Genomic DNA, 25,283 nt, shown 5'->3' with positions numbered 1-25,283 from the left:
GCTGTTGTGCGGGAGGAAAAGATGAGGAGTTTGAGGAGGATGTCGCGCTCGGTGGTTGTGAAGCGCATGTGGCTCAAGTTTGAGGCGATTTTTGTTACATTTTTGATCATTTTGCACGCTGCGGAATGAGGGTGAAACTGTAAGGTGAGGCAGAGGCGGTGAAGTTGCTGGGGTTGCGATACGCCAGCAGGGTCGAGGAGCACGCCACCTCTTTGGGATGCGGAGAGCGTATTCTAGCGAGTCAACTTGATGATGTTCTCGAACATGAAAAATGATGCCGAGGCTTGATGATAAGAGGATCTGGGAATAAGCTCATTGAAGATTGACGATAGTGGGGCATGACCGAAGCTGGGGGCATCCGTGTTTTGTGCAGCGGCATCAGCCCAAGAATATGACGAGTAACCACCAATTGACGGGGCAGTTTTACAAACATCAAACCCGTGCATGTATCTCGATATGACGAAACTCATTGCATAATGCTAATTTGAGCGATGTGGTGTGTAAAGAGACTTCTGTCCCTCAACTCTAGGGTATTTTTCGCTCTAAGCTCCAACAGCCGTCTTGACCATACCTTCAACAACAGCCAAAGCACCATAGGCTTACTAGATATGGCAAAGAACAAGCGAATAACATGACCGCCCTTCTCTCTCAATGTATGGTTATCGTCTGGGGTGTATCTGTTCATCTACCCTGACGATAACAGAAACTATCGAACACTCATGCTCAACAGCGAAGTAGACATCGGATCAAACACCCAAAGCAGCACACCACATCCGCAGATAGGAAAACACATTCTATTTCCATCAGTCACATATCACATAACATCGCGACATCTATAGTCAAAACACCACGAAATCATTGCTCTATCAAGTCTTCCCCGTATCTTCATGATAGCGATCTCGGACTTCGGCGGCTTCAGACGCATCGAGACCACTGTATCCGGGCTCCACCACTCGCACGAGCCTCGGCTCGACTCGCCAACCCGATAGCTTGGGTGGCAGCGCGGAATTAACAGCGCCAAAATTTCCACGATCATGATGAGGCACGGTTCGAGACATTGGCGGTCTTATTCCCGTATCTTGCGGCAGTGGCTGAAACTTGCCAAGGCGAGAGCTGAAGCCTGAGGCATGGAAAAACAAAGTAAGGCTCGGCTTGCATTTAAGCTTAGAGCGATCGGCAAGGCAGACAGACACGTAAGGAGGAAGAATCGTAAGTTTTATCGAAGGTGATTATTTATTGTGTTCCATTATTAGACGCGTCGGGAAACAAAGGAAGTGATCGCGTCTTACATGCATTGAAGATCGTCGCGCTGATTGGTCCGCTCGGTTTTTGATACAGTCATTGTGGATGATCGCTGATCCTACCTTGGGGCTGTTGATGGGGGCCATTCAAGAAGAATAACAGTCAAAACGACTGTTTGGTAGCAGTAGATAGTGCATTCTTATATAGACACTTTAAGAATATACCTGAACGTGATGTAATCCGAGTCCGACGCAGACGGATGACATGCAAACATCACAGCCCACTGGGCACATCAAAAACTCCATTGATCAACAGAACTGTCAACAACCGTTTCAAACCTTACCCAATCATTAGTCTACTCCCATCCCTAACGAGATTAAACCCACAGTAAGCCGCCAAGATGCCATCCTCATTGGCAAGTCTACCAGCTCAGCCCTACCCATCGACCGAGTTCCCTCTCATCCTCACTTTCTTTCTCCTCTCAACTTTAATTCTAGCTTGAATTTTCTTGCTCGTGTATTTATTTACTTATATTTTTGACTCCACTCGCTACGATGCCTACCCTCGAACCTGCGACTGATCTTGACTCCAACGTCTGGTATCAGCTCTCCGAGTTGGCTGTCGATGATAACGATGGGGACTTCAAGTCTATGCTTCAACCTACCGCGCCAGGAGGTGACTTGAGAGTCGGCACTCCTAACGGGAATTCGTACTGGCAGTTTGTATGTTGATCAATCTCGCGTATCGAGTTAAGATAATAACGTCGTGTAGCAAAAGATAGGAGATAAGCCCGGCCGATACCAACTCCGCTGCTCAGACACGACCGTTAAGAAACAACTATCCGTATGCTACCGACCGCAGGTCATCGACGCGAAACTCCGCACAAGGCCGTGCCTGATGCCCATTGAAGACAGCGAAATGCAGCAATGGGATATTTCACGATGGGACTCTGATACATACCGGCTGACGAACGTTGAGAACGGGACGAAATGGAACTTGGACTGCATACCTAATGGGCCTGTTATCTTGAGCTCTGATCTTGAGGGGGCGCAACCGCGGCAGCATTGGTTGATGAGTAGTGTCGGACTGGTGAACAATGAGATGTACTCTACGGTATACACAGCGGTAAGTCAACAAACTGTACTCGTACGCGACCGTCACTGATTGAAGACATAGCCGCCTGAGTCAACAGGTGAAAGCACCGCTACAGCTGGCACAACAGGCTCCGACTCAACAGCCGCCACCGCAACTGCAGACTCAAACAGCGACACGAGCAGTGACAGCAATGATAGTGGCAATGGCAGCAGCGATCTCTCAACCGGCGCAGTCGCTGGCATATCCGTCGGTGTGACCCTAGGCGTGGTCGCACTCGCCCTCGCAGCATTCTTCTTCTGGCGCCGCAACAAGCGCAAGTATCAGGTCGCCGGCACTGGCTCGCCAGACTCTCCCGGAAAGCTTGGAAGTTCTCCCATGGCTGTGTCGCCTGACCCCGCGTACAGCTCTGTTTACTCAGCTGAGAAGAACAATGCGACGCCGGCAGCCGAGATGATGCATGAGCAGAGACCTATTGAGCTGTCGACTGGCCAGCACCAAAGACATGAGCTCGCATAGGGGATGATTGGAGTTACGTTTACCTGTACATATAGTAACCATGTATTCCAGCGAGGCGCATGATACCAAGACTGTATAATACATAAGTAATCACTGGCTACGAGGACTAAAAGCCCTCAGAGAAAAATTAAATGCAAGAAATAAAAATAAAATTGATCTTGGGATGATGATGTGTGGAAAGTGCAAAAGAAAGGTCTCGGAGGGAGTCGAACCCTCGCTGGCGGAATCAGAATCCGCAGTCATAACCGTTAGACCACGAAACCATTAAAGGTATGACCTTGACTGCTGGGAGCACGGAACTCAATCGGCATCTAAGTTTGCTACCCTACACGCGCCCGCCGCTGGGTCCACAAAGCTGAGCGGATGTTTTTGTTGCCTGGATTTATTCAACAGTCGTTTAGATTTCGACATGCTCGTCATGAGACATCAGGCCATTGCAGTATTTGAAAGCTGATAGCAACAGTGTGTCAGGATTCGCAATATCATTATGCTGGTGGTAAGCATTTCAAGCCAAAAGCATCGCCCTTGGAAATAACATTTCTTAATAACAGTGCTTATATATTTAGTATTGGTGTCGAATGGGTCGAGTCATTGAAACTGATAAAAGCATTGTAGATATCTCTAATTTCAAAGAGTTACGCAAGTTTTCTAATAGATGCTAGAATCTGATGCCGCTTTGGATGCCCTGAGAGCCTATATAAAGTGTCTAATAAAGACTACTAGACGTTCTGTTATCTCGAAAATTACTTTAAGAGTATACTTTATTTAGCAGGAAGCATTAAGATAAAGGACGTGATTTCATAAGATTGAGGCTTACTAAATGTTACTAGAACCTGAAATTCCATCTAAGCAGATCGATCAGCGTGACATTATTTCATTGGATATTTTGTATAAATAACTTCCTGGCAGTCAAACAAGCCTGTTGGATGACCAGTCATTGCTTTCAATGCTTCCTTTCCACCAGAAAGCTTTGTTGCTTCTGCGAGATTAGGGTCACATATGGCGTATAGTATTTCAGTCAGGTTTACCAGACGCAGAGGCAGGAGTGAACTGCACAAGAGCGTTGTTGTACGTTAAGCATCAGAGAAATTAAAGATTTGATGTATCATCAATTTCATAAAAGCTACCAGGAACATCCATAAATGGGAATCCGTATTGGTGCCGTTTCGATATCCGAAAGCTCTTGTTATCTGCCTAAGCTAGCTGACAAACACAAACCATTGTTGCCTCCCAATCTCGCTCTCCATCATTTTAACATCTTTTCTTAGATATAAGTCTTGAGAAGAGAGTTGTAGTACGTGTAAGCAGTACCACTGGGAGGCTCAAAGCTGTACATGTAGTCACCCCACCAAGGACCAGCAGCCCACCAGGTAACACCCTTCCAAACATCAGAGTTCTCCTTGAGATAGTCCAGCATGTTCTTGACAGCAGTCTTGCAGGTATCGTTAGGACCGCCGGCGAATTCACCGATCATGCCGATCTTCTTGTTCTTCCTCAACCACTCGGTAGCAGCCTTGAGGCGCTCGACTCCAATGGTGTTGGAGACACAGTTGGGTGAAGTGCCGGAGCTGTCAGAGTCGAGGTACTGATGCATTTCGTAGACGATCTTGTCAAGAGGGTCGGTAAGAGCCTGGCAACATTAGCAACGAGAGTCTTTGGGGAAAGAGGGGAATGCATACCTTCATGTTGTCGTTGACATCGGGCCAGGACCAAGCACCAGACCATTGGTTACCCTCAACAAAGATAGTCTGAGTAGCGCCAGCATCACGAATACCATTGATAGCAGCCTGGTTCAAGTTCAGAACAAGAGTCTGATCCATGGTGTTGTACTCATTGTTAGTGTCAAAGATGATCTTGCTGTTGCTCTTGAACTGGGTGGCAAAGTTCTTCCACCAGGTCTGGAAGTCAGAGGTCGAAGTGATGATCTTGTCAAAGTAGCGGCCGTAGTTGTGAGGGTCGAGAATCACGTTGGCGCCCTTGCCGGTGATGTGCTCCACGATCGAGGTGAGGTTCTGCATGTAGGCGGTATCAAAGGGTCCGGTCATGGAGCTGGGGTTTGTACGTTCCATGCGGAGTTGAACGCGAAAGGTGTTGTAGCCCTGAGAGATGAGGGTCTACACCACGTCAGCTTTGTTCTCGCCATTACAGTGTTTGACTTACATCAACGGCAGCGGGATCAGGGAAGGTGAAGTGCTTTCCCCAAGTTCCAGGCAAACTGCCCTCACCAAACTCAGCACCCGCCTCGTTAGTACCAACCCAGAGAAACTTTCCATTTCCAGGTGTACCAGTAGGCGTGCTGCCACCACCGGTAGTGGTCTTGAGGGTAGTAGTAGGCTCCTCAGCAGTGCCGGGGATACACTGGCTGTACCACTCATTGACGACGGTGCACTTGTAGCCGGAGACGCAGGTCTTTGAGCCAGTCCAGTTGTTTCCACCGCATTGGGCCCAGGCGGCGTTTTGGGCGACTGAAAGGCCGGTGAAGAGGCTGAGAGCGAAGAGGGACTTCATGATGCTGGTTGATCTGGATGCACTTGTCAACTGAGGAGTTTGATGAGTTGAGGGATTCGTGAATCTTTTATAAGTGATCTACTAGGGGTAGGAAATGGGATCTTAGCCAGATCGGGAGTATATCTTTCGACGACGTCGGAATTAGTTGCCCGACATCCGTCGAACCATAACTGGCGTCACTAAGATGAGCAAACTGTCAATCATCCCGAAAAAAGCCAACTACCGGCCCGCGATCCGTAACATTCTACGGAGCTCTCATCCGCCAAGCCTTGGACAGTCCATCGAAGGATCATCTTAAGTATCCGGAAGGTTTCTCCATCCGGGAATCGTCACTCGACCGATCCGTAACTGACCACGGAAGACGTGACTCCGCGTTATGAACATCACGGGCACATGATCAATTTTAAAAGTGCACCTATGTGGTATTTACCGACCTGGTAATGTAAAGAGACATGAACCGTGTTTCTGGGGTCGGATCGTCGCATTGTGTGGGGATCGGAGGTTGGTCCTCCGAGGCTGTTTTGAGATTGGAGCGATGGTCGGGTCTTCGGAGACAAGGCCCACGGATCCGTCATTGAAGGATTAATTTTAATAACACATTTCCAAAAGGTTAGTTGAAGAGATGCCGTTGCAGACGATATTCATTGCAGGTTCGCAATTGTTGCAATCTTGGCTTCTGCGATGGGCTTGGAGTGCAAGATCGTGAAGACCGCGTCACTTGTCAACCTTCTCTCTCGATCAAAGCCATGATGCCCATCGCGGGGTCGAACGAAGTTGATAATTCTTTTGATTCTCATAATTTGAGATGTGTTTGTTACCGTGGAGTAGGACTTGTCTGTTTCGCACTCTACAAACTCCACCGCAAATGAGTTATTAAGGTACAATTCGAGACAACACATTCAGTATCCCTCAGCCTGATGATCTTAAGAAAGTAGCTCCCATCCTACGAACATGCATTAGAAGAAGGCAATGATTGGATAGCATTCATGGTATCACCGGGTGACCCAGAAATGAAGCTTCTTAAACGCCACGTTCAGAGCTCTCTTATCCGCAGGTAGCGATAGAACTCCAAATGATTGCCTGTTAACATTGAATAGTTCATTATTCAGTATCTATCACGCCGAAAAGAAGAAAAGAAGCTTATATCTCAGAGAAACTGACTTCCAGTCTTTCGAACTGATAAATATGGGCAGAAGAGAGATAGCCGAACCCTTCCATATTCACATTGTCTTATCTTGTCACCTTGTTACTCGGAGTGTAGTGTTATTAGCAGTTAGGCTCCGTTGGCGAAAGCTACTCGACTATTGAAAAAAGGTTTATCCAATTAAAAATACCAAGACCAAAAACGCCATATCCCCAAAATCTAAACCCTCATCCTCTCACCTAAATTGTCCAAACCAAATACTATCATCCGGCCTCATCCCCTTCATAACACCCTCCTTACCACACAGCCCCCTCTCCTCATCGCCAACCTTCCAACCCCTCATAACTTCTGGCCTCACCAACATCTGCATTAGCATTCCAGACTCAGCATGCCACGTATTATGACAATGAAACGCCCATAAACCCGGATTATCCAGCACAACACGAATAACAGCCCAAGCATACCCCTCGACAGTAAGTGTATCTCTCCTCAGTGGGTTTTCCAAAAGGCCGCGTGATCCTAGATATTTGGGAAGATCTGCTGCGCTGGGGGGATATCCATCGCGACCTTGGAGGAGGACGAAGAATTTATGACCGTGGAGATGGAAGGGGTGAGCGCCGTCGTCAAAGTTGTTGATGGAGATGTCTATTGTTCGAATGCCGGTTGTTTCTAGCACAAATTCCCTTTGGCGTTCGAAGACCTGTTCGTTGATGGCGATGGGGTTTTTGGCAGACGTGCTCTGTAGTCCACTTTCGAGGAATCGATGTAAAGATGGATGCGTTGCGTTAGCATGCCAAGTCGATTCATTAAAGAATCCCCTTGCCAAGCGCCAGTCTCCTATCTCAAAGTTTGCCCGAAGAACGATGACTTCATCTGCTGGAGGTGGCGATATTACTTCAACGGGTCGAAGGGCAGTGGTGTTCAGATCGCGACAGATGACCTCAATCGCATCAGGCCATTCCTTACTCTTTGGCTCTTCAGGAGCTGTCTTCCCATCTTTGCTAGTATATCTAATGATGGCCCTCGTTTCAGACTGGAGACGTTCATTCTTGTTCTTGAAGCAGTGCGTCACCATCCTAGCCCTCATCCAGAACGCGGAAGCTGTTGTGACATTTGTCTCAAGCACGACGCTATACCGCTGTGCTGGAAGGACGTTTACTCGATGGATTGGTTCGGGATGGACGTCTGTGCCATCGACTTCGGTGACGTAGAACGGATGCTCATCGAATTGGATCTGAAACTCTGCAAAGGCGCCAACGTTGATGATGCGCAGTCTATGACGCTTCCCAGCTTCAAGATCAATCGTCGGTATCGCAAGATCCGTGCTATTGCAAGCCCAACCCTCAAAATCCGCACAATCTCGAACATTCCGCCCATTGATAAGACCATTATCCGGCACCGGCTCGTTGTTCTCCTGATCTGGCGCAAGATACTCCATCAAAAGCTCCGATGTCAAGTTATGGTAATGATCCTGAACCATGACAACTCTATCAGTCGCGTAGTCCATCTTCTGCAGGTCCCTCTCCTTCTTGGAGTGAACAACCATTGGTCCAAGCAATCCATCTGACGCTTGCGCGCTATGATGCGCATGATACCAGTACGTGCCGTGCTGGCCCTTGACATCAAATTTATAAGTAAAGTTTGAGTTTGGCGCGATGGCGCATTGAGTAATGCCAACTGTCCCATCCATATTATTCGTGCCGTTCTGAAACATGCCGTGGAAATGAATCGCAGTCGCATTGACAGCTTTGTTTTCGACGTGGACGATGATAGTATCGCCTTCGTTGCATTCAACGAGAGGGCCGGGATATTGATTGTTGATGAGAATCATTGGTCTGTAGACGCCATCGGGATTGAGAACGGCGTCGTTGATGGTCCAGAAATATTCTCTCGTTGTTGGAGGGGAGTTGAAGTCCCATGATGATGAGAGGATGTATTCTTTTGTGTCCCGGAGTTGAGGCGTTGAGGGGATGGATTCTTGGTGTTTGATTGTCTCTGGCGTTGGAGCGGGCTTGCTTGGCTGAGGGGGTTTTGGATGGGTTTCTTTGTGCTCTGAGGGTCGGGCCTGAAGGTTGAGAGTGACTGCAGCCAAGAGGAGAATTGAAATGAGACCAGCGAAAGCGACAAATATCGTCAAGCCCTTGCCTTTTGATGTTTTTGTCCTCGATGAAGCCTTCTCGACCGCTTGCTCTGACTTCAAAGCAGCCTCATCACCAAGGAACCACGTTCCCTCACCATCTCTCTCATCCTCCTTCACCCAAGGCGCCTTGATCTCATCCATAATCTCCTCACACTGCAAAGAATACAAAAAAAGCCCACGTTGTCGTGTCGTTCGTTCAAAAGAACAAACCTCAAGTCCAAGATGAACCCTCAATGCATACTCCACTCCACCACAACAGGGATGATTTTAGCGTGACGTTAAATCCGAGGAACCGGAAAAGTCGGCACGCGAGCAGGACCCTTTTGAGCCCCCAAAGACACTCACACGTGCCCTGCCTATGCAGTCCATTGGCGTTACATTCTCCGAAGACATATTACAAAAGTTCAATATGATTTACACCAACGACGTTGCGTTGACCGACGGTGGAGAAACGCACGGCACCATATCCGTGCAGTTTGATCTGCGTTCCTATATGAAACCCAATAACGCTGCTGCCAATTGAGCGTCGATCTGTAGCTCAAGTTCAAGTTCAAGTTCGAGTTTGTCAATCGTTATGCTCTTCCAAACTGCTACCCTCTTGGCCGTTGCTGGTCTGGCCCTTGGTCACTCTTATGAGCCTCCCAAGGAGCATAAGCAGCACAAGCACCAGACTGGCTGGGAGACCAGCTACACTGCCACCGGCACCGCTGAAGTCGCCGCTGCTGCTGCGACTGCCAAGACTAGCAGTCCTACTTCCCATGTGAAGGGCAAGGCATTTGATCGCATTGCCATCATTTACTTTGAGAATGAGAATTACGAGAAGGCTTTCGGTGACCGTAAGTTTACTCTCCTCAATTGATCAAAAAAGCAAGAACTGACGGGAGTAGCCAACTTCACTTGGCTCCGCAAGAAGGGCATCACTCTCGAGAACTACTTCGGAGTGACCCATCCCTCTGAGCCAAACTACATGGCCGCCATCGCAGGTGATTACTTTGGCATGCAGAACGACGACTTCAACCGCAACCCGCGCAACGTCTCTACTGTCATTGATCTCCTCGAGCACCGCGGCATCTCCTGGGGTCTGTACCAAGAGGACATGCCCTACTCTGGCTTCGAGGGCTTCTCCTGGGTGAACCACCAGAACGGCAAGAATGACTACGTTCGCAAGCACAACCCCGCTGTTCTCCACGACAGCATCGCTACCTCTGAACAGCGCCTTTCTCAGATCAAGAACCTCTCGCTCGTCGACACTGAGAAGTCTGTTTTCCACAAGGATCTCAAGGAGAACAAGCTTCCTCAGTGGATGTTCATCACCCCTAACATGACTTCTGATGGCCACGACACTTCCGTCACTGTTGCTGGTCAGTGGGCTCGTACTTTCCTCGAGCCCCTTCTCGAGGATAAGCACTTTATGCAAAACACTCTTGTTCTTGTTACCTGGGATGAGAACGAGACCTACGCCCGTCAGAACCACATTCTCGGCATCCTTCTCGGCGACGCAGTCCCCAAGCATCTCGTCGGCACAAGCGACAACAGCTTCTACAACCACTACTCCGAGATCGCCACCGTCTCCGCAAACTGGGGTCTCGACACCCTCGGCCGGTGGGACGTGGGCGCCAACGTCTTTAAGCTGGTTGCGCAAAAGACGGGCGACAAGATCCGCAAGTGGAAGTCTCACAAGCTGGACAGCTACTTCTGGAACGCCTCGTACGCTGGTCCTTTCAACACCAACGGCGGAAACAAGGAGTATGTTGCGCCCAACTTGGATCTTGAGCATAGTTTCTCTGGACGAAAGATCTTTGAGCCTATCCGTAAGGAGTGGAAGAAGAGCAAGAATCCTACTTACTACAAGGATACTATTGAGGTTAATGATGGACTTAACCCTCCTAAGGGTTATGAGCCTGCCAAGTCTACCTAGAGTGCTGTATAGATACTCGGTGTAATCGGGACAATGTAAATAGCATCATTTCTATGATATCAGTCTAGATAGAATAATAAATAGCCAATTATACCAAACCTTAACCTCTAATCCTCATTACCCATTTTTAAACAACGTTTCATTATTCGTGGTTCAATTGCCAAGCACATGCCAGATCGCCAAAGCAACGGGCCGAACGATCCATCCATTAGCCTTTCCTGCTTCAGGGATCCTTTGCACTAGGACACCATCTCCCAGGGGCAGACGAATCAAATAGCGCACTTTGGTCAGCGGTCGCTAGCGCGTGGCCGACCTGTAAGATCGCGGCGTTGCACCATGTGCGATGCAGATCACTTCGCTTGCGGGACTGTTTTGCGCTGCGGTCGGCAATATCATGCCGTGAGCTATCCTGTCTTGTCACCGATGAGATGCATCATGGGATGGAATAGGAAGGCACGTGGGAGGTGCGAAGGACTTGTGTTTCTGCGCTTTTGAGACTTTCTTCCTTCTTACATCTTCGGTTGCGAACTTGAGGTTTGAAGATAAGCAGCATCGTTCAGTATGAAGTCATCACAGAGTCCAGCATTCAAGCGCTTTTTGTCCGACTTTACGCTCGGCTTCTCAGATGGACTTACAGTGCCGTTTGCCTTGACCGCTGGGCTCAGCTCGCTTGGGAAGACGGATACTGTCATTACTGGCGGATTAGCAGAGTTATGCGCGGGCAGCATCAGTATGGGGATTGGAGGATATCTGGCAGCACGAGACGAATGTGCACCTTGCCAAACAAAGTCCAAGGATTTAGAGGACTCACGAGAGAGCTGTGAAAGGAATAGCGAAAGCGACTACATGGTCGAACAATCCGAGAAGATGCAGATGCAAGCGGAGGAGCTGGTGCGACAACATCTCGAGCCTTTGGATCTCCCGAGTTCAACAGTCACGACAATCCTCAACACCATTCAACAAGAACCATCAGATCTCCAACGCGTGGTGTCACGCTTAAACACGTTAAAAGACGACATATCGCCCTCACAACCAACGCCTCAATCGCCAATTATTTCTGGCCTCTCGATATCACTAGGCTACACCATCGGCGGCATCATTCCCTTATTTCCCTACTTCTTCACCAGCACAGTCGGCCTCGGTCTTCAATGGAGCTCTTGTCTTTGTCTCTTGGTGTTATTTGCCTTTGGAGCTGGTAAGAGCTACATCCTACAAACGGGAGACGCGTCAGTGCGTTCGTGGATGATCGAAGGGCTGCAGATGTTGGTCCTGGGTGCTTTGGCTGCAATCGCGGCTGTGGCGTGCGTTACGTGGGTCGGAGCAAATTGATGGATACCTGGTTATTGAGAGTTCAGGCAGAAACGTGACTACAGAGGTGGACGAATGAGGGACTGAGCATTCGAGTTGAACTTTGGAAACGATGGCGTTGAAAAGTCACAAAGGCAATTTTAGTATTGGGCGGTGAAAATGTGGCAACCAATAGCAATCAAATGACTTGTGTTACTTCCAAAATGCAGTTGATCTATCATGACTCTCCTCTATCCACTTTTCCTTCTCAAAACAACTCGTTCAGATGCGACTTCTCCCAAGGGTATATTTCCATCCACGACGCCATGCAAAAATAAAAATGGTACCTTTTCCTTCTTCACTCTGCCAGGTAAACATCGAGATTCCTCAATAAATAGTAAGATATGCTCATGGAAGGGCCATCTCGGCGTAAATAGTGTTATCAGCGTGTGCTTTTCGTCAACGCAGAAGTGAACTCGACGGTTTTCTCCTCTGCTTCATTCCCGACTTCCTTGATAGCCCCCATTAACAGCCGCTTGTGACTTCTGGTTGGGCCAGCTCCCTTATATGTGCAAATAGTTAACACGAACCCCCCTATGTCGCCGTGCCATGCTTCGGACTGGCATATGTGAAGTGCACCGTTGAGTCTTCCGTGTGATCCTCGGACTTCTCACTTGGCCTGCACTTGGCCCCCTTCCCAATGACCCATCCTTTCATGATCTCTGCCTCATGACTCATGAAAGAACGAGTGGGCCGACTGGATCCAGCATTCCTCTGCCCTTCAACTGCTCCTCTGGGTGAAGCAACCAAGAAAGTATGTCTGTCAGTCATATTACCTCGAGTCCTGGTTCTCCTGGGCCTCAGATAAGGTTATAGGAGAACTGGAAGAAGTCACCAGCAGTTTCGACAGGACAGCCAGACTATTCTCCAGGGTCATACAGGTCTGCACCCATAAAAGGGTCGGCGACTGGGAGGCCGAAATCAACGAGAGGGTCTTGGCCAGGTGAAGCTGATGCCCCCTGATCAGCCAGAGTCCCAAGTACCGGAAGCTCCCCAGAAAGGTGACTATCCGATTTCAGGAGGTCAGGATAGCTAAACGACTCAAAGAAACCTGGAGAGCCGGAAGACTGGGCACCACTGTTGGCCGCTGGAGTAGGCTGAACAGGGTGCTCGGGGGAGGACCACCCGTCCCAAGAAACAACCTCCCGAGCCTCTTTATTAAAGGAAAAGAGGTTGGGGGATGGGACAAAGGGGGCAGAGGGAACAGAAGGGGCAATGTTCCCAGCTCCAATGAGATCTCCCGGGAGGGTTTGGATCCCCATGTTGCCTCCTTGCTGAACCTGGGCCGTCATGTCAACTTGACGAAACGACATGAGCGGGTTGTTGACCCAAACGTTCTGTGGCATAGCACCGAACTGGTTGGCCCCGACAGGCTGGGAAACTGGGGCAGAGGAGGCAAAAATGGGAGCAGGGACGGCGGGAAGAGGAGGAGCAGGCCCAAAACCCATGCCAGGATAGGCTGAACACTCCAAGGCATGCCGGACAGCCGCAGGTAAGCCAGCACTAAGGGGATCAGGAAGGGAACCAGAAGGCTGGGCAGGGGAAGGGACAAGAGCAGGGGGGTTCATAAAGCTCCCCGGGTTCTGGTACCCGGCGACAGGAAGCTGCTGGTACTCAGCAGCAAACCTACCCTGCACAGGGCCAGCGGCTGCGTAGTCAGGATAAAAGGGTCTACTCTGCTTTTCCTGTTGCTTAGCTGCCCTGACTTGGTTCGTCTTAGCCCCTTTTGGACGGCCTGGCATGGGGACCACCTGCACGTCATCTATAAAAGCTGTTAGCCATGGCCCGTGTGTGCTTGAGGGAGGGCCTGTGCTTACTCTGGTGGCCCGGTTTGTCAACGCATTTGCCTGTTCGGTGCCCCACACGGCACTTGAAACAGGCAACCTTTTCACCTCGCTCGTTTTTCCTCATTGTAACTAGAGAAATACTAAGTGGGGAATGTTAGGGTGGAAGGGGAAGGTCTTTTGGTGTTTATTACCTGTCAAGTGTGAGTTGTCGAATGTGGTTGAGCGAGAAAATGAGAAAGGGAGGACAGGGAAGAAATCCTGGGATTTTATAGAGGCGAAGAGAACTCAAAAGTGAAGCAGTGAGATGTAAAAAGTTGCAGAATGAAAGCTTGTTAAATGGTAGCTTTGCTCGACGAATGCAGGCATGGATGTTCTTAGGCGTACTGTGTATTCAGAGAGTTTTTGGTCTTTGACTTTGATAAAGGAGTAACACCGAGAGTTACGAGATGTGCACTTAGAAGGACTACATTGATTCGTCGTAAAGGGATGCACAGTGTACTGATCATTCTAAAGAGAGGCATTCTAGAAAGCATATTGATGAGGATGGCTGAAGGGGCAAATGCAGTGCGAGGTAAGTTCACAAGACTCGTCAGTGAATGTGCGTAATTCTTTGCTAATTTTTCCTTGCCCGGATCTCCCCTTCAATCCCCTTATTTGACAAGTCCACTAGCATGATAATCCCCTCTATCATGGGAAGCGTTTAGATCCCATAAGTAATACGAACATTCTAGATTGGGACATCTAGCTGCGTTCAGTGCATATGTAGACCTCCTCGCCCATGGCGGTGGGAAGCCTGGTTCGGGGCGACGTGCCTGAGTAGGGAACTACATCAGGATTTAGAATTGGCACTAGTTGATCTTGAGTTTGAATTAGTAGTAGCATCCGTGAAAAGGTTTATAATGACTCTTCCATAAGATTAGATGCCTCATGTTCACTCGGGCAATTTGTTCCAGCCACGCCCGAGGCGCTTGATGTGAGTTTTCAACTTTTGTGAAGCTTCGCTGCGGTCATGAATTTCCTCTGTCTCGGCCCTTCATTCGTTTTCACGGTGGCGAGCACAGTTTCAAGTGTCCAGAATCTTCGAAAGAGGAGCGGAGAGAAACTGGCAAAGGTTTATCTTAGGCCTCAATCGACAAGCTCAAATTACATAGTCAGGATGTCTAGGGAACTCTCTTCCTGTATTCAGAAGACGATGGTTACTCTGTAAAACACAGGATATTGAGGGATGCAGTCACTCACCTGATATCTTTTTGGATCAAGATCTTTCCCATTCTCAGAATATTGACGATGGCAAAGGTCTCATGCAAACCATCGATGATGAAGCTATATCATGAAGACGTTGGTTCACGAGGCAACAATCACGCTCTACTTGTACAGCTATCCTGAATGCCGTCTTGGCTTTCTCCCATGATTACTCACGATCGTTGACTTCTGTGCCATCTTTTGTCAATTGCGAGAGATTTTCTAGTGTCAGAGACCCTCAACCCTGAACCCTCGAAGGAACACAAGACATCTTTGCTGTGATCAGTCGAAATAGGGCTCCAGGATGGCGATGCCCTGTTCCATCACATCGACATTTTACATTTCTTAGCACCAACCCAAAAGAAGGGACCAGACACTCCGAGACTCATTACCTTTCCATTATACTCGATGTCACTCGCTTCTAATATTTACACGCCCCATAACATAATTTAACCTCGAATCCCCCGTCTACGCCCCTGAGCTGCTCAACATGACTCACACTGGGGAGTATGATTACACTTAGGGTTTCTCATGAAGCGAATGCTCGAGATGTCTTTCTACTTAGCCACGTATCACTTCGAAGTTAGGTTGGCTTATGATGTAAGGGCTCAGCTTGCAGTCCGAATCGGGCTGTGGTTCATATGCCTGTAGTTGCCTGGGAAAAACCTTCATCCGACAAGTTCAAACTCAAACTTAAACAGGATACCCGACGCATATCCCCAAACCACGCGAGGGAAGAACTTTGTTCATTTATGTCACATGACTAAAGTATAAAACATTAAGGTGAATCCTGTGTATTACGAGACCCGTCGTCTCCCCAAGCCTCATTACTGAGAATCATACAAGAACTGTGCTAGGATAGATTTATTCCGAGCCGAAGCCTCACATGACGAGGGCAGCAGCGACACCAGCCAAAGACAGAGCACCAAACGCACGCGTGAAAGAAGACGAGGCACCAGAAGTGTTCGTGGGTGTAGCTACACCAGAAGTCTCAGATCCACTCGCATCGCTTCCCGAAGCCTTGGTCTTGGTGGCGTCGCTAGCAGTCGCAGTAGCGCTCGCGTGTTTAGCGTTGAGCAGTTCCTGACCAGCAGTGATTGAAACAGCACCGTAGTCGAATGTCCTAAACCCGTATTCCTCCAGATCATCAGTGTTGGTCAGAGTAGCGGTAGGGTGCCCATCGTCGTTGCCGCCGATATTGATAGTGGTGCACTTCGTGGCGATGGTACGCGACATCTCGCAGTGGATGGAGAATTTCCAATCATCTTCTGCGTCGCCGGGCATGGTGACAAAGAGATCAAAGTCGCCTGTGCTAGCAGCACCAGGAGGAAGAGTCTTGCTCATGTACGGTCCGACGATGTACGTATTGTTGTAGACACCGCAGTCGTCCATGGTATGGAACTCTTCGCTCTCGGGGTCAACGTAGGGGCAGTTCAGAACGTATGTTGTGTGATCCGCATCTGCGCCGAGGACTTCAGCAACGAGAGTCTGGGACGAGCCAGCATCGGCGAAGACGGGGAGAGTGGTGACGAGAGCAGAAGACATGTTGAATATTGATAGCGAGTGTATGAAGTGAAGGTATTTTGTGGCTGAAAATGAGCGAATGAATGAACGAACGATGGGATGTTGAAGAAGGGAAAATGTCAGCGGGAAATTGGGAAAGGAGAGGGAACAGAATGGGAATAGCGAAGGGAAACTAGCCAGGCAGAAGTCCAATCATTCAGTGGTTTAAGCCCAGTGGAGCTAGGCTCCCCGTAACGAGATTTACAGGGCATCCACTGAAGGCGACCAATGAAAAGATCCAATTTTGATCAACGCTGGGGATGAAGCCCCGTAGGGCAGCGGATGAAATGGTGAGTGTTTCACTATCGATAGGAACAGAGTTTGGTGTTTAAACGCTGGGCCCAATGGACTTACACCGACATGGCTGTTGTTGAGCCATTTTTTGGGAGACACAAAGTTGCGGAACGGTCCAGCGACTTGAGTAAATTAATTGGTCTAATTGACATTTGAGCGGTATGCTCAGAAACAAAGAACCACGCAAACCGTTCCCAGCATGAAGTAAATCTCGGTAAAGAGTAGGCGTGGTAAGCTTATCTAGGCGGGAGAAATGAAGTGCGTTTAGATAAGACAAAATTAGAGCCCCTGTTAGAGGAGTAGTCCGAGCTTTGCGTTCAGTCAATCGCGACCATCTACAATAGGTGACTGAGCAACGTCTGAGCGCGATCATAGAGCAAATTCTGAAAAAGACTTGTATTGAACTTAACTGGTCTGGTGGTCTAGTGGTATGATTCTCGCTTAGGGAAAACCCTACAGCTTAGTTTGCGAGAGGTCCCGGGTTCAATCCCCGGCCAGACCCTGTTTTTGCTGATTTGTCGGCTGAATCGCTGGTTTATTTTTTGCCTGAATGAATTATTCGAGTCTCTCTACTGAACAGTATTTATTGGTCTTTGGCTGAACGTCTGTCATTCCTGTCTTTTAGCAGAGCCTAAGGACCTCGTAAAGGTCAGCAAGCCCGATCTAGCATGCTTTTTGGAATTGGTTAATATTTAGCGAAGAATAAGAATATAGCCATGGGCGAGACACAGCACAGTCTGCCATTATTGCTAAGCAAATAAGTGTGTGATTGCTTGCCACAGCATGCTAGTCTTTACCATTCACTTGGATATGCTGTTGATTGACTAGCTCTTCACCGCTTGATCCCTTACGCTCGCTGCTCATTTCTCTCCTCTAACACCTTCAAAAGCTTCACATACTCCCGTTGATCCTCACCCTCCGCAAAATACTTAATATTATCATCCGACAGTTCCACAATCCAACCATACTTGTAATCAACCCTAGCATATCTCCAGACCACCAGACTTCTATCTTCCTCCAGCATCTTTCGAATCCCCGCAACCGCGACAGAATCCTCACTGGCCTCATCCACCTCACTCTCGCCCTCCTGCCATAGCAGCGGAGGTGTTTTGCTTTGCACGACAGACACCTTGAAAAGTCGTGTATTGCTCTCCCTGATGGCTCTCCAGAGATCAGCCCACGTCACGGGTTCTAGATTCCACCCAGGTCCGTATTCCGGTTCAGGTCCATCGCACATGCAGTCATGGAGCTCAAGCTCCTCAAAGCAATCGACTCGGCTTTTGAGAAACTCTACCAGATCAGGTCCGATCATGATATTCTTAAGCGTGAGTGACTTGAGGAAGAGGAAGTGGTCTTCCTTCAAGGGCAACGGAATGCAATAGTTGGCAGATGCTCCTCCAAATAGACCGTCAGCGCTGGCTTCGAGAGTAAGATGCCTGACGTTCCGCGCATGCCTCATAACGTAATACGGCAAAAAGCTCTCGACAAACTCTATGAATCCGGGCTTTGTGTGCAAACAATCGCCTTCATCGCCGCCAAAGACACCAATATCCAGTACATGCAGCCTTCCCGAGAAAGACGACCATTCCAGTGTTTCCCATGCGGAAGCGCTCTTGGCAATGAGGTTTTTTATCCTGAGGTTCGCGATATTTTGGTTCATTGAAATGGTTCGCATGACTTCGTTGTACTGCGCTCGCCAAATAATCTCTTGTTCTTGCTGCAGTGTCTCATCCCATTCCTCCTCGTTGTCACAGATGTTGCCGGGCATATTTGCAATTGCCCAGGATGCGTTTTCACCCCACCTGCCACCACGTTCAAATGTTGCCCCGTTGAACTCGAGGACTAAAGAACGGACATTGCTGAGGATGTCGCCTCGCATGATTTTCTGGAGTGTATCTGTTGGAGCCGCCCCCCATACGCTGGGCATAGGACCGTTGTGGGGCTCGTCGTTCTTGTTGGACTGAAAGGATATGTGCAAGTGGATGGCAGAGATGAAGTCTTGATACTTGTCGATGAGCTCCTCTAGAGCTTGAGTAGAGGCCAGTGGGCAGGGAATAGTGATAGTTCGGAAGAGGACCACAAGAACAGCATGCCGCATGAACCAGCTGGCGCAGCTCAAGGCTTTGACATCTTGAGGTGCCATATAGCTGGCGATATTTGCGACAAGTTCAACAGGCAGAGTATCGAGCGCGGCCATATTTCCCTTGACAAAGAATGAAGAGTATTAGTTTAGAGAATGCAAAGAACAAGTTATGAATTAAAATACTATCATGGGGCTCCTTGTTGCCTGTCGTCGTGCAGGTCTTCGTAACATGACCTTGGCGTACGATATCAATTGTCGATATTAAGGTAGAGTGACACCAAACGCAGCACGATTGTGCAATACAATTTAGTTACTCTACCTGCGCTGGGCCAATGCCTAACGCATCAATAGTCTCATCACGTAGTGGAGCCCGATGCGCCACCAAGTGCCAACCGACCTCGCTTGTGAGATTTTAACCTGAAGGAGCTGGAGCTCGGCACGCCTCGATAACAATTGGCCAACGACCTTGAGGCTGAAATCTCGACGTGCATTCCATTTCATACGATAACTGATCAATGGCTAATCTTGGTCCAATCTGATTCATGCACCTGAAGCTCGGTCTAACAACAGTGTTATTGGTCACGCGATATCCTTGACATCGTCCCACTGATAAATGATGTGCCTCTCCCCCAGCGCTGTCTTGAGAACAATCAGCAAATCATCGATGCTTGCTAGAAATTTGAGATAAAGCGTTACGGCGACGCAGTATCGTCGGTGATCTTCGTCTGCGACTAAGGTTGTTGTTAGAAGGACTTCGCTCTTTGAAGCGTAAAATGAATCAATGGCGCGTCGGACTAGTGGTGCGGGTAATCGTTCGGGTAGAGGTGAGCCTGTGCGCAGGGCCTGTTCGATGATGCCGAGTACAGCCATGACATCTCCAATGGATCGCTCATCGAGGATGTTCGCAACGCGAATGAGACGGTCTTGCATCTCTTTTGGTAAAGTTGATGCGAGGTTGAGAAGACCGCCGAGTGCTTGGTTCATATACTGCAGCTGTTCCTTCGTTTGCGCAAGAACCTTTTGATCCAAGGGCCCGAAGCTCAATTCGCCTTTCAGCAACGCGATGGACGGACTCACGGAGAGTAATATCTCTGCAACTTCAATCGAGATATGTTCCGCGACAGCACCCAGCCCTTGATTTCTATCCGTCCGACCCCAGTGAGAAATCAGAAGGGCGTAGTGATCTGATAGACTACGCACCGAGTTTGCGAGAATCTTGCAGACGTGTGTTGTCCCAGATGGTGGACTTGGGAATAACTGCACGACGAATGCAGCGACGAAGCCGATCAGAACTGTGACGACACGTTTCCAGAATGCTTCGTAGCCTTTACCCGGAAGACCGTACTGGACTATATGGTCGTGATCCCAGCTGAAGCCGAGAACGAGGCAGAAGGTAGCTCCACCCATGATTGTAGCAAACGCGAATGATGGAGGAAGATAGAGACGCCACCACAGCATAGGAATGATCATAACGCCTGTTGAAGCTGCCATGCCGTATGGATTGCCAACACCACTTCCAGCCCCGATGTACCAAGCCACCATACCTATGACGCCTCCAACAATAGTTCCAATCGTACGCGCGATTAGCGAAAACGTAAAGTCAGCCAGGTAAACTAGTAAAACAGTCTGAGCACTAATAACAGCCCAGATACCCTTCTCACGATAGAAGAAGCCAGCAGTACTGGGAAGTACTGCCGGTATTGACGTCGCAATAGTAACAGCAACCATTCTCAGGGCATACATGCCGGAGGGATTGACAAGCCAGTTGTACGTCGTGATGAAAATGCGACCAATCTTACTTCTCTGCGCAGAAGAGCCTTTGTATCCTCTGCTGATATCTAGTCTTCGCTTCGTTTCCTTCGTTTGCTCATCGAAACTTTCACCATCCATCATTTGATCAGGATCCTCCTCTGTTGAGATGTCATAGCCTGGGAATGTAATTTGTCCATGGAATATCCAGGCCAAAGCATATTGTAGCCGTGAAGGAACCCAAATGCGATGACTCGTTCGCACTTCTGAGAGGTGGAGTATATACTCCAGCAGCTTCTCTGTTGCAATAGCCAGGTTCAAAATTCGTTCCTCGATAACCATAGCAATCACCATGCTTGGTAGGAATGGTCGATCAGTTCCCTCGACTGGTTTTAGGCGGCCATTTTCGTCGAACAATTCTGCGTGAGCTTCCAGAACGCCCTTTGTTGTGTTGATGACGCATGCTTCCCTTGCTTGACGTGATCTTGCCAAAGTATCGTGAAGGTTTCGATTCAGCTCCTCCCACTGTACAGGCGAAGGCTTTCCCATCCATCGGCAGGAATTGACAGCATGGATATAATCTGCTGCAAGATTGATAGCTTGGGGTCCGATCTCAAGGAGGTCCGATGTCGTATCCCGAAGCGTATTTCTCGTCCTGGAGCGTATCTCAGAGCCTTCGGGCCTTTGGAAAGCACTCAAAATCGTGGCATTTTCATGTCGATGATGTTGTCCAATCTCGTATTTCTCTTTGTCCGTCACAGGCCCGATCCGTCCATTTTCCTGAGCTTTAATATGCTCCTCTTCCTTCTGCTTCCCCCGAACCTGGGCAATTTGGAAATCCAGAAGATACAGACTCGAGAACATGACTTTTCGCGCTCGCTGGTGCAAACCCTTGACATCATCTGCGTTCCATCGACCACGAGAAAAGTCAATCGGCAGAAACGCGAGAGCTGGCTGTCCGGCCTTGAAGACGGCGATCATACTAGCCCTGCTTCCTTGAAGCTCAGCAAGCGGGATGGCCTCGTCGGCAAATCGTCTCTTGGTCGCTGATAGAGCTGAGTTGGACATGCGGACTAACTTCTCAATCTGACCGAGAACCATGTACGATGTTGACTGGGGGAAGAGAAGCAGGCAGCATGCTAAGCCCAGACCGATGCCGATGGCTCCAGGCTTGACGAGAATAGCTGCGACGTCGCCTTGGAATGACGGAAGTGTCGGGCCAAAAAGGATGAAGATGTCAGTAACAATCGTTCCAAAGATCTGCATGAGGACAAGCTTCGGATTCGCGCATCGCAGCCGAGCCAAGACATAGATGAACAAACAGCCCATGCTGAAATATACAGCCGTGACTCTCGCATCTAGCATAAAACCCTCATGTATCAAAATCTGCGCCTCCCACGCCGGCGTCTGTCCCGTTGTCTTCACAATCTCCCCGACCTGCTGCTGCAGCGCCTGAAGCTTAACCTGTGTCTCGACATCAGAGCGAGTCGCTAGCGCCGCCTTCATCGTCAAGAGACCCCAGCACCAAGCAAGACACATTCCCAGCAGCAGCGAAAACGCTGCGAGGAGGTAGATGAACACGATACTAGTTGGGGGAACTGCAAAGAGAAGAATGGCACCGAGGAACGTCGCTTGCCCGATTTCGACGAGGCTGGGGTGGATGAAGATGAGGAGCATCATGACCCAGATTGCGATCCAGCATCGAAGAAAGATCTTCATGTCGTGGGCGTTGAAGTGGTCTAGCCATGGTGGGAGTTTTCGCTTCGGTGATGCCTTGGCGGCTTCATTTTGGTGAGCTGACGCTTCGTCAGAGGAAGGCATTGCTCATTACCTCAATTGGTAGATCTTTGGAGCAATTGAGGTGTTTGGAAGAAATGAGAGATAATTGGAGCCGCTGAGGCCGGAGCTAGAGGTTGGAACTTGGTTCTGAGTAAGACTTGACTATGACGTGGGTATGGAGAAGGTGAAACTCTATTGGTCAGACTAGTCTGAATGTCGTTGTGAGGCATTGAGAAGCAACGACCAGATGAGCCGTTTCGGACAATTATTCAACTGTTGATCAGGTTTACTATTCCCTTCTTTTCTGTTCTTCTGTTATTTTCTCTCATCTCGTAAGATTCTTGCGGCTTCATATGTTAAAGCTGATATGAACCTCGGCGTGAAGTGGAGGGCGGGAGGATCCATCTTAGCGCGAGTTGTTCCCATCTTTTCAGCTGGTGGAGTTGAAAGGGAAGCGCACTAAACGATGCCGTAGCCGAGAGGACCAATCAAACGATCAAGCAGGATATGAACTTAGGATCAAGATATGGATGGAGCTCACATGCTATTGGAGGTATGTTATGGCGTGCACTTCCCACTGAGTCAGCATTGGTTGCTTAAGAATTTATCAAGGCGACTACCAGCGTAAATTCATTGGGCCACATCACAACCCTAAGAAATGACAACTGAAGAGGTGCGAAATGAAGTACGCGATCTTTCACTCTGCTGCTTCTATTTTTTTTTATAGACCCTAATTCATCTCCGAGATTTGTGCACGCTGATCCGAAACGTCCCTTATAGTACACATTGGTCTGTTTCATACATAGCGAATCCAACACTTTGTTTCTCCGTCATTTCTACCTGTATGCGTGGGAGGCAGCAGTGAATGGTGTTATTAGCTACCAGCGCGTACCTAATCTAGAGTGCACCTTCCTGCCTAATCCGATCTAACGAGGCAGCAACTACGAACACAATAACTATCAGATACCAACAAATCTTAAACAAGACCCCCGAAAGCCAAACTAGCCACCGAAGTATATACAGCACGGAGCCAACAGTAAATCCCAGAAGATCATACAAACTGACTCCAAAGCAGGCCTGCAAAAGCTGATCTGACCACTTAGCCAGAAATACAATCGCGAAAGTAGCCGCAGCGAGAAAAGCTATGACCCCTCCTGTAATTAATAGTTGCTCCATTGGGTTTGCCCTCCGGACATTTGCTGACTGGTGCTGTATTGGGGATTTGGAAGCGAGGGATGTGAGTTCAGCTGGGCTCAATTCTTCCCCGAGCTTATGCGATAGGGCGATGTCACGATTCATGGCCTTCCACATCTTCATGTTCAAATCATGAGGCTCGAGCGTTGTCATATCTATGTGCAGTCACTCAACAAATATTCTTACGGGTACAGTAGTAGACTTACCATTTAGAAACTCATCTTCAGGGCCTTCCCCAGCAAAGCCATCGCCGCTTTTTCCTCTTTTGAGTTCCGTCTTCCAAATCAGATGTCTAAATTGCTTCATGAACAGCCAGAAGAGTATAGGGGATTGTTGTGACTGATATCGCAGGAGCAATCTTTTCTGTCTGTCTGTGCCTGGCAGTTCTTTGTTTTCATCCAATTGCCCGTTTATAAGCCAGACATGAAGCATCACTAGTGATTCGCTCACGTCTTGGGTCGTAACTCGCGCTCGCGACAGGATCTTGGGATCCAGGTCCGGTGAGTCCCATTGATCTGCAAGCTGTTCGTAGACCATGGCAACCAGTCGATCTTCCCGGGAGCCATCTCCAAACCTCGCAGTTGGATCAAGCTCAATAGGGTACTCCTCGATGTTGACTCTTTCTCCATTCGCCTCATCTTGTATATAGACTGTGTCCTGTTGGTTTGCATCGATCTTGGCATCGGGGCCTTGTTCTCGGTTGTCTTTGGCTTCTTCTTTGTCGGCAGGGCTCGTCTCAAGGCCCTCAAGCCACCGTGCGGCAGCATTGTTCTGCTTTTTATAACTATCGATGTCAATATGGTTGCTGACTGGCTTGTTTGTGATACAAAGTGTGATATTTCGCCCTTGGGCATACATCAAGGCGGTCAATCGCGCAAGATACCTCATCTGGTCTGCGTGGTGTTGTCCACCCAGCCTTTTGCCAACTTCACAAGGTTCCGTCAAGAACCATTCAAGGAGATCCAAAAACGTAGCCTTTTTGTTGAAAATGACTGTTAAGCCGTGGAAGGCATGGTCTAGCAGAAGACCGTTGATCATATGCGCGTGTCGCGTGGAGATTTTGAAGAATGGGAATGAGAAGGTATCAGTCTGACGAAGTTGTCCGTCCCAGCCGGGTCGTTTTATTAATCCTCCATTCACCAAAATGGAATAGCTGTTGATAGACTTGTGAATGGGGAGATCTTCAAACATGGATGTTTGTTCCTGGGCCATAGAGCAAGTCGATCTCTATCTGTCGTTGGAGCTGACGCATGGCCTTTGTCTCAGGATTGTTATCCTCATGTGGCTCTGGAAGATGCTGACTTCTCAAAATTATCATCAGTCGTGGAGAAATAGGCGCAAAGAGATGAAAGCGGGGTCCTAGGCGAAGGAATTCTCCTGTTGTCTTGTCCTGAAAGTCGACGGTTGGTCCTTCGTAGACATGACTTCCTGTGTCAGAGAGAATGAACTCCTGATCCTCGCTCGAAGGGGTGCAGAAGGACATCCAGAATCCAGTGACGTGTTCCACGAAGTGGCAGAATAGGCCATAGTAGACAGTTGTTTTGAGGGTTTTTGCCAATTTGCTGTTACCCGCATATCGAGATCGATGATAGCGCTCAAGGCTTGTAGCCAAACATCTAACGGCCGTTGAATTCCATGTCGATCCATAAACTCTTCCAGCAAGTCCCGGTCGTCCTTTTTAT

General features: G+C 48.8%; 9 protein-coding genes and 2 non-coding genes across 11 annotated transcripts; 3 read left to right on the top strand and 8 right to left on the bottom strand.

Moving 5' to 3' along the window:
- Positions 1 to 1,796: 1,796 nt before the first annotated feature.
- J7337_013694 (uncharacterized protein) lies at positions 1,797 to 2,853 on the top strand (the record flags this gene model as incomplete). Its single annotated transcript, XM_044831171.1, has 3 exons — positions 1,797 to 1,964; positions 2,014 to 2,367; positions 2,419 to 2,853. 3 exons carry the CDS (start codon positions 1,797 to 1,799, stop codon positions 2,851 to 2,853), a joined length of 957 nt encoding a protein of 318 aa, XP_044674446.1.
- Positions 2,854 to 3,044: 191 nt separating this feature from the next.
- J7337_013693 lies at positions 3,045 to 3,116 on the bottom strand. The gene has a single exon. It is a non-coding gene; the product is annotated as a tRNA-Gln (tRNA).
- Positions 3,117 to 4,117: 1,001 nt separating this feature from the next.
- GH51 (Endoglucanase gh5-1) lies at positions 4,118 to 5,361 on the bottom strand (the record flags this gene model as incomplete). Its single annotated transcript, XM_044831170.1, has 3 exons — positions 4,118 to 4,483; positions 4,533 to 4,967; positions 5,014 to 5,361. 3 exons carry the CDS (start codon positions 5,359 to 5,361, stop codon positions 4,118 to 4,120), a joined length of 1,149 nt encoding a protein of 382 aa, XP_044674445.1.
- A 1,379-nt stretch (positions 5,362 to 6,740) lies between these two features.
- On the bottom strand, positions 6,741 to 8,786 carry J7337_013691 (uncharacterized protein; the record flags this gene model as incomplete). Its single annotated transcript, XM_044831169.1, has 1 exon — positions 6,741 to 8,786. The coding sequence occupies one exon, from the start codon at positions 8,784 to 8,786 to the stop codon at positions 6,741 to 6,743; it is 2,046 nt and encodes a 681-aa protein (XP_044674444.1).
- A 433-nt stretch (positions 8,787 to 9,219) lies between these two features.
- J7337_013690 (uncharacterized protein) lies at positions 9,220 to 10,563 on the top strand (the record flags this gene model as incomplete). Its single annotated transcript, XM_044831168.1, has 2 exons — positions 9,220 to 9,481; positions 9,533 to 10,563. 2 exons carry the CDS (start codon positions 9,220 to 9,222, stop codon positions 10,561 to 10,563), a joined length of 1,293 nt encoding a protein of 430 aa, XP_044674443.1.
- Positions 10,564 to 12,770: 2,207 nt separating this feature from the next.
- J7337_013689 (uncharacterized protein) lies at positions 12,771 to 13,821 on the bottom strand (the record flags this gene model as incomplete). The annotated part of the gene is made up of 2 exons (XM_044831167.1): positions 12,771 to 13,672; positions 13,728 to 13,821. The coding sequence occupies 2 exons, from the start codon at positions 13,819 to 13,821 to the stop codon at positions 12,771 to 12,773; spliced, it is 996 nt and encodes a 331-aa protein (XP_044674442.1).
- A 2,000-nt stretch (positions 13,822 to 15,821) lies between these two features.
- J7337_013688 (uncharacterized protein) lies at positions 15,822 to 16,484 on the bottom strand (the record flags this gene model as incomplete). The annotated part of the gene is made up of 1 exon (XM_044831166.1): positions 15,822 to 16,484. One exon carries the CDS (start codon positions 16,482 to 16,484, stop codon positions 15,822 to 15,824), a length of 663 nt encoding a protein of 220 aa, XP_044674441.1.
- A 723-nt stretch (positions 16,485 to 17,207) lies between these two features.
- J7337_013687 lies at positions 17,208 to 17,298 on the top strand. The gene has a single exon. It is a non-coding gene; the product is annotated as a tRNA-Pro (tRNA).
- Positions 17,299 to 17,643: 345 nt separating this feature from the next.
- Positions 17,644 to 18,993, bottom strand: J7337_013686 (uncharacterized protein; the record flags this gene model as incomplete). Its single annotated transcript, XM_044831165.1, has 1 exon — positions 17,644 to 18,993. One exon carries the CDS (start codon positions 18,991 to 18,993, stop codon positions 17,644 to 17,646), a length of 1,350 nt encoding a protein of 449 aa, XP_044674440.1.
- A 465-nt stretch (positions 18,994 to 19,458) lies between these two features.
- J7337_013685 (uncharacterized protein) lies at positions 19,459 to 22,449 on the bottom strand (the record flags this gene model as incomplete). Its single annotated transcript, XM_044831164.1, has 1 exon — positions 19,459 to 22,449. The coding sequence occupies one exon, from the start codon at positions 22,447 to 22,449 to the stop codon at positions 19,459 to 19,461; it is 2,991 nt and encodes a 996-aa protein (XP_044674439.1).
- A 1,118-nt stretch (positions 22,450 to 23,567) lies between these two features.
- J7337_013684 (uncharacterized protein) lies at positions 23,568 to 24,813 on the bottom strand (the record flags this gene model as incomplete). Its single annotated transcript, XM_044831163.1, has 3 exons — positions 23,568 to 23,610; positions 23,717 to 23,756; positions 23,808 to 24,813. 3 exons carry the CDS (start codon positions 24,811 to 24,813, stop codon positions 23,568 to 23,570), a joined length of 1,089 nt encoding a protein of 362 aa, XP_044674438.1.
- Between the last annotated feature and the right edge of the window lie 470 nt (positions 24,814 to 25,283).

Source organism: Fusarium musae, chromosome 11 (assembly GCF_019915245.1).
Source record: "Fusarium musae strain F31 chromosome 11, whole genome shotgun sequence".
Taxonomy (NCBI): Eukaryota; Fungi; Ascomycota; class Sordariomycetes; order Hypocreales; family Nectriaceae; genus Fusarium; species Fusarium musae.
This window is presented reverse-complemented; position numbering and strand designations above follow the sequence as displayed.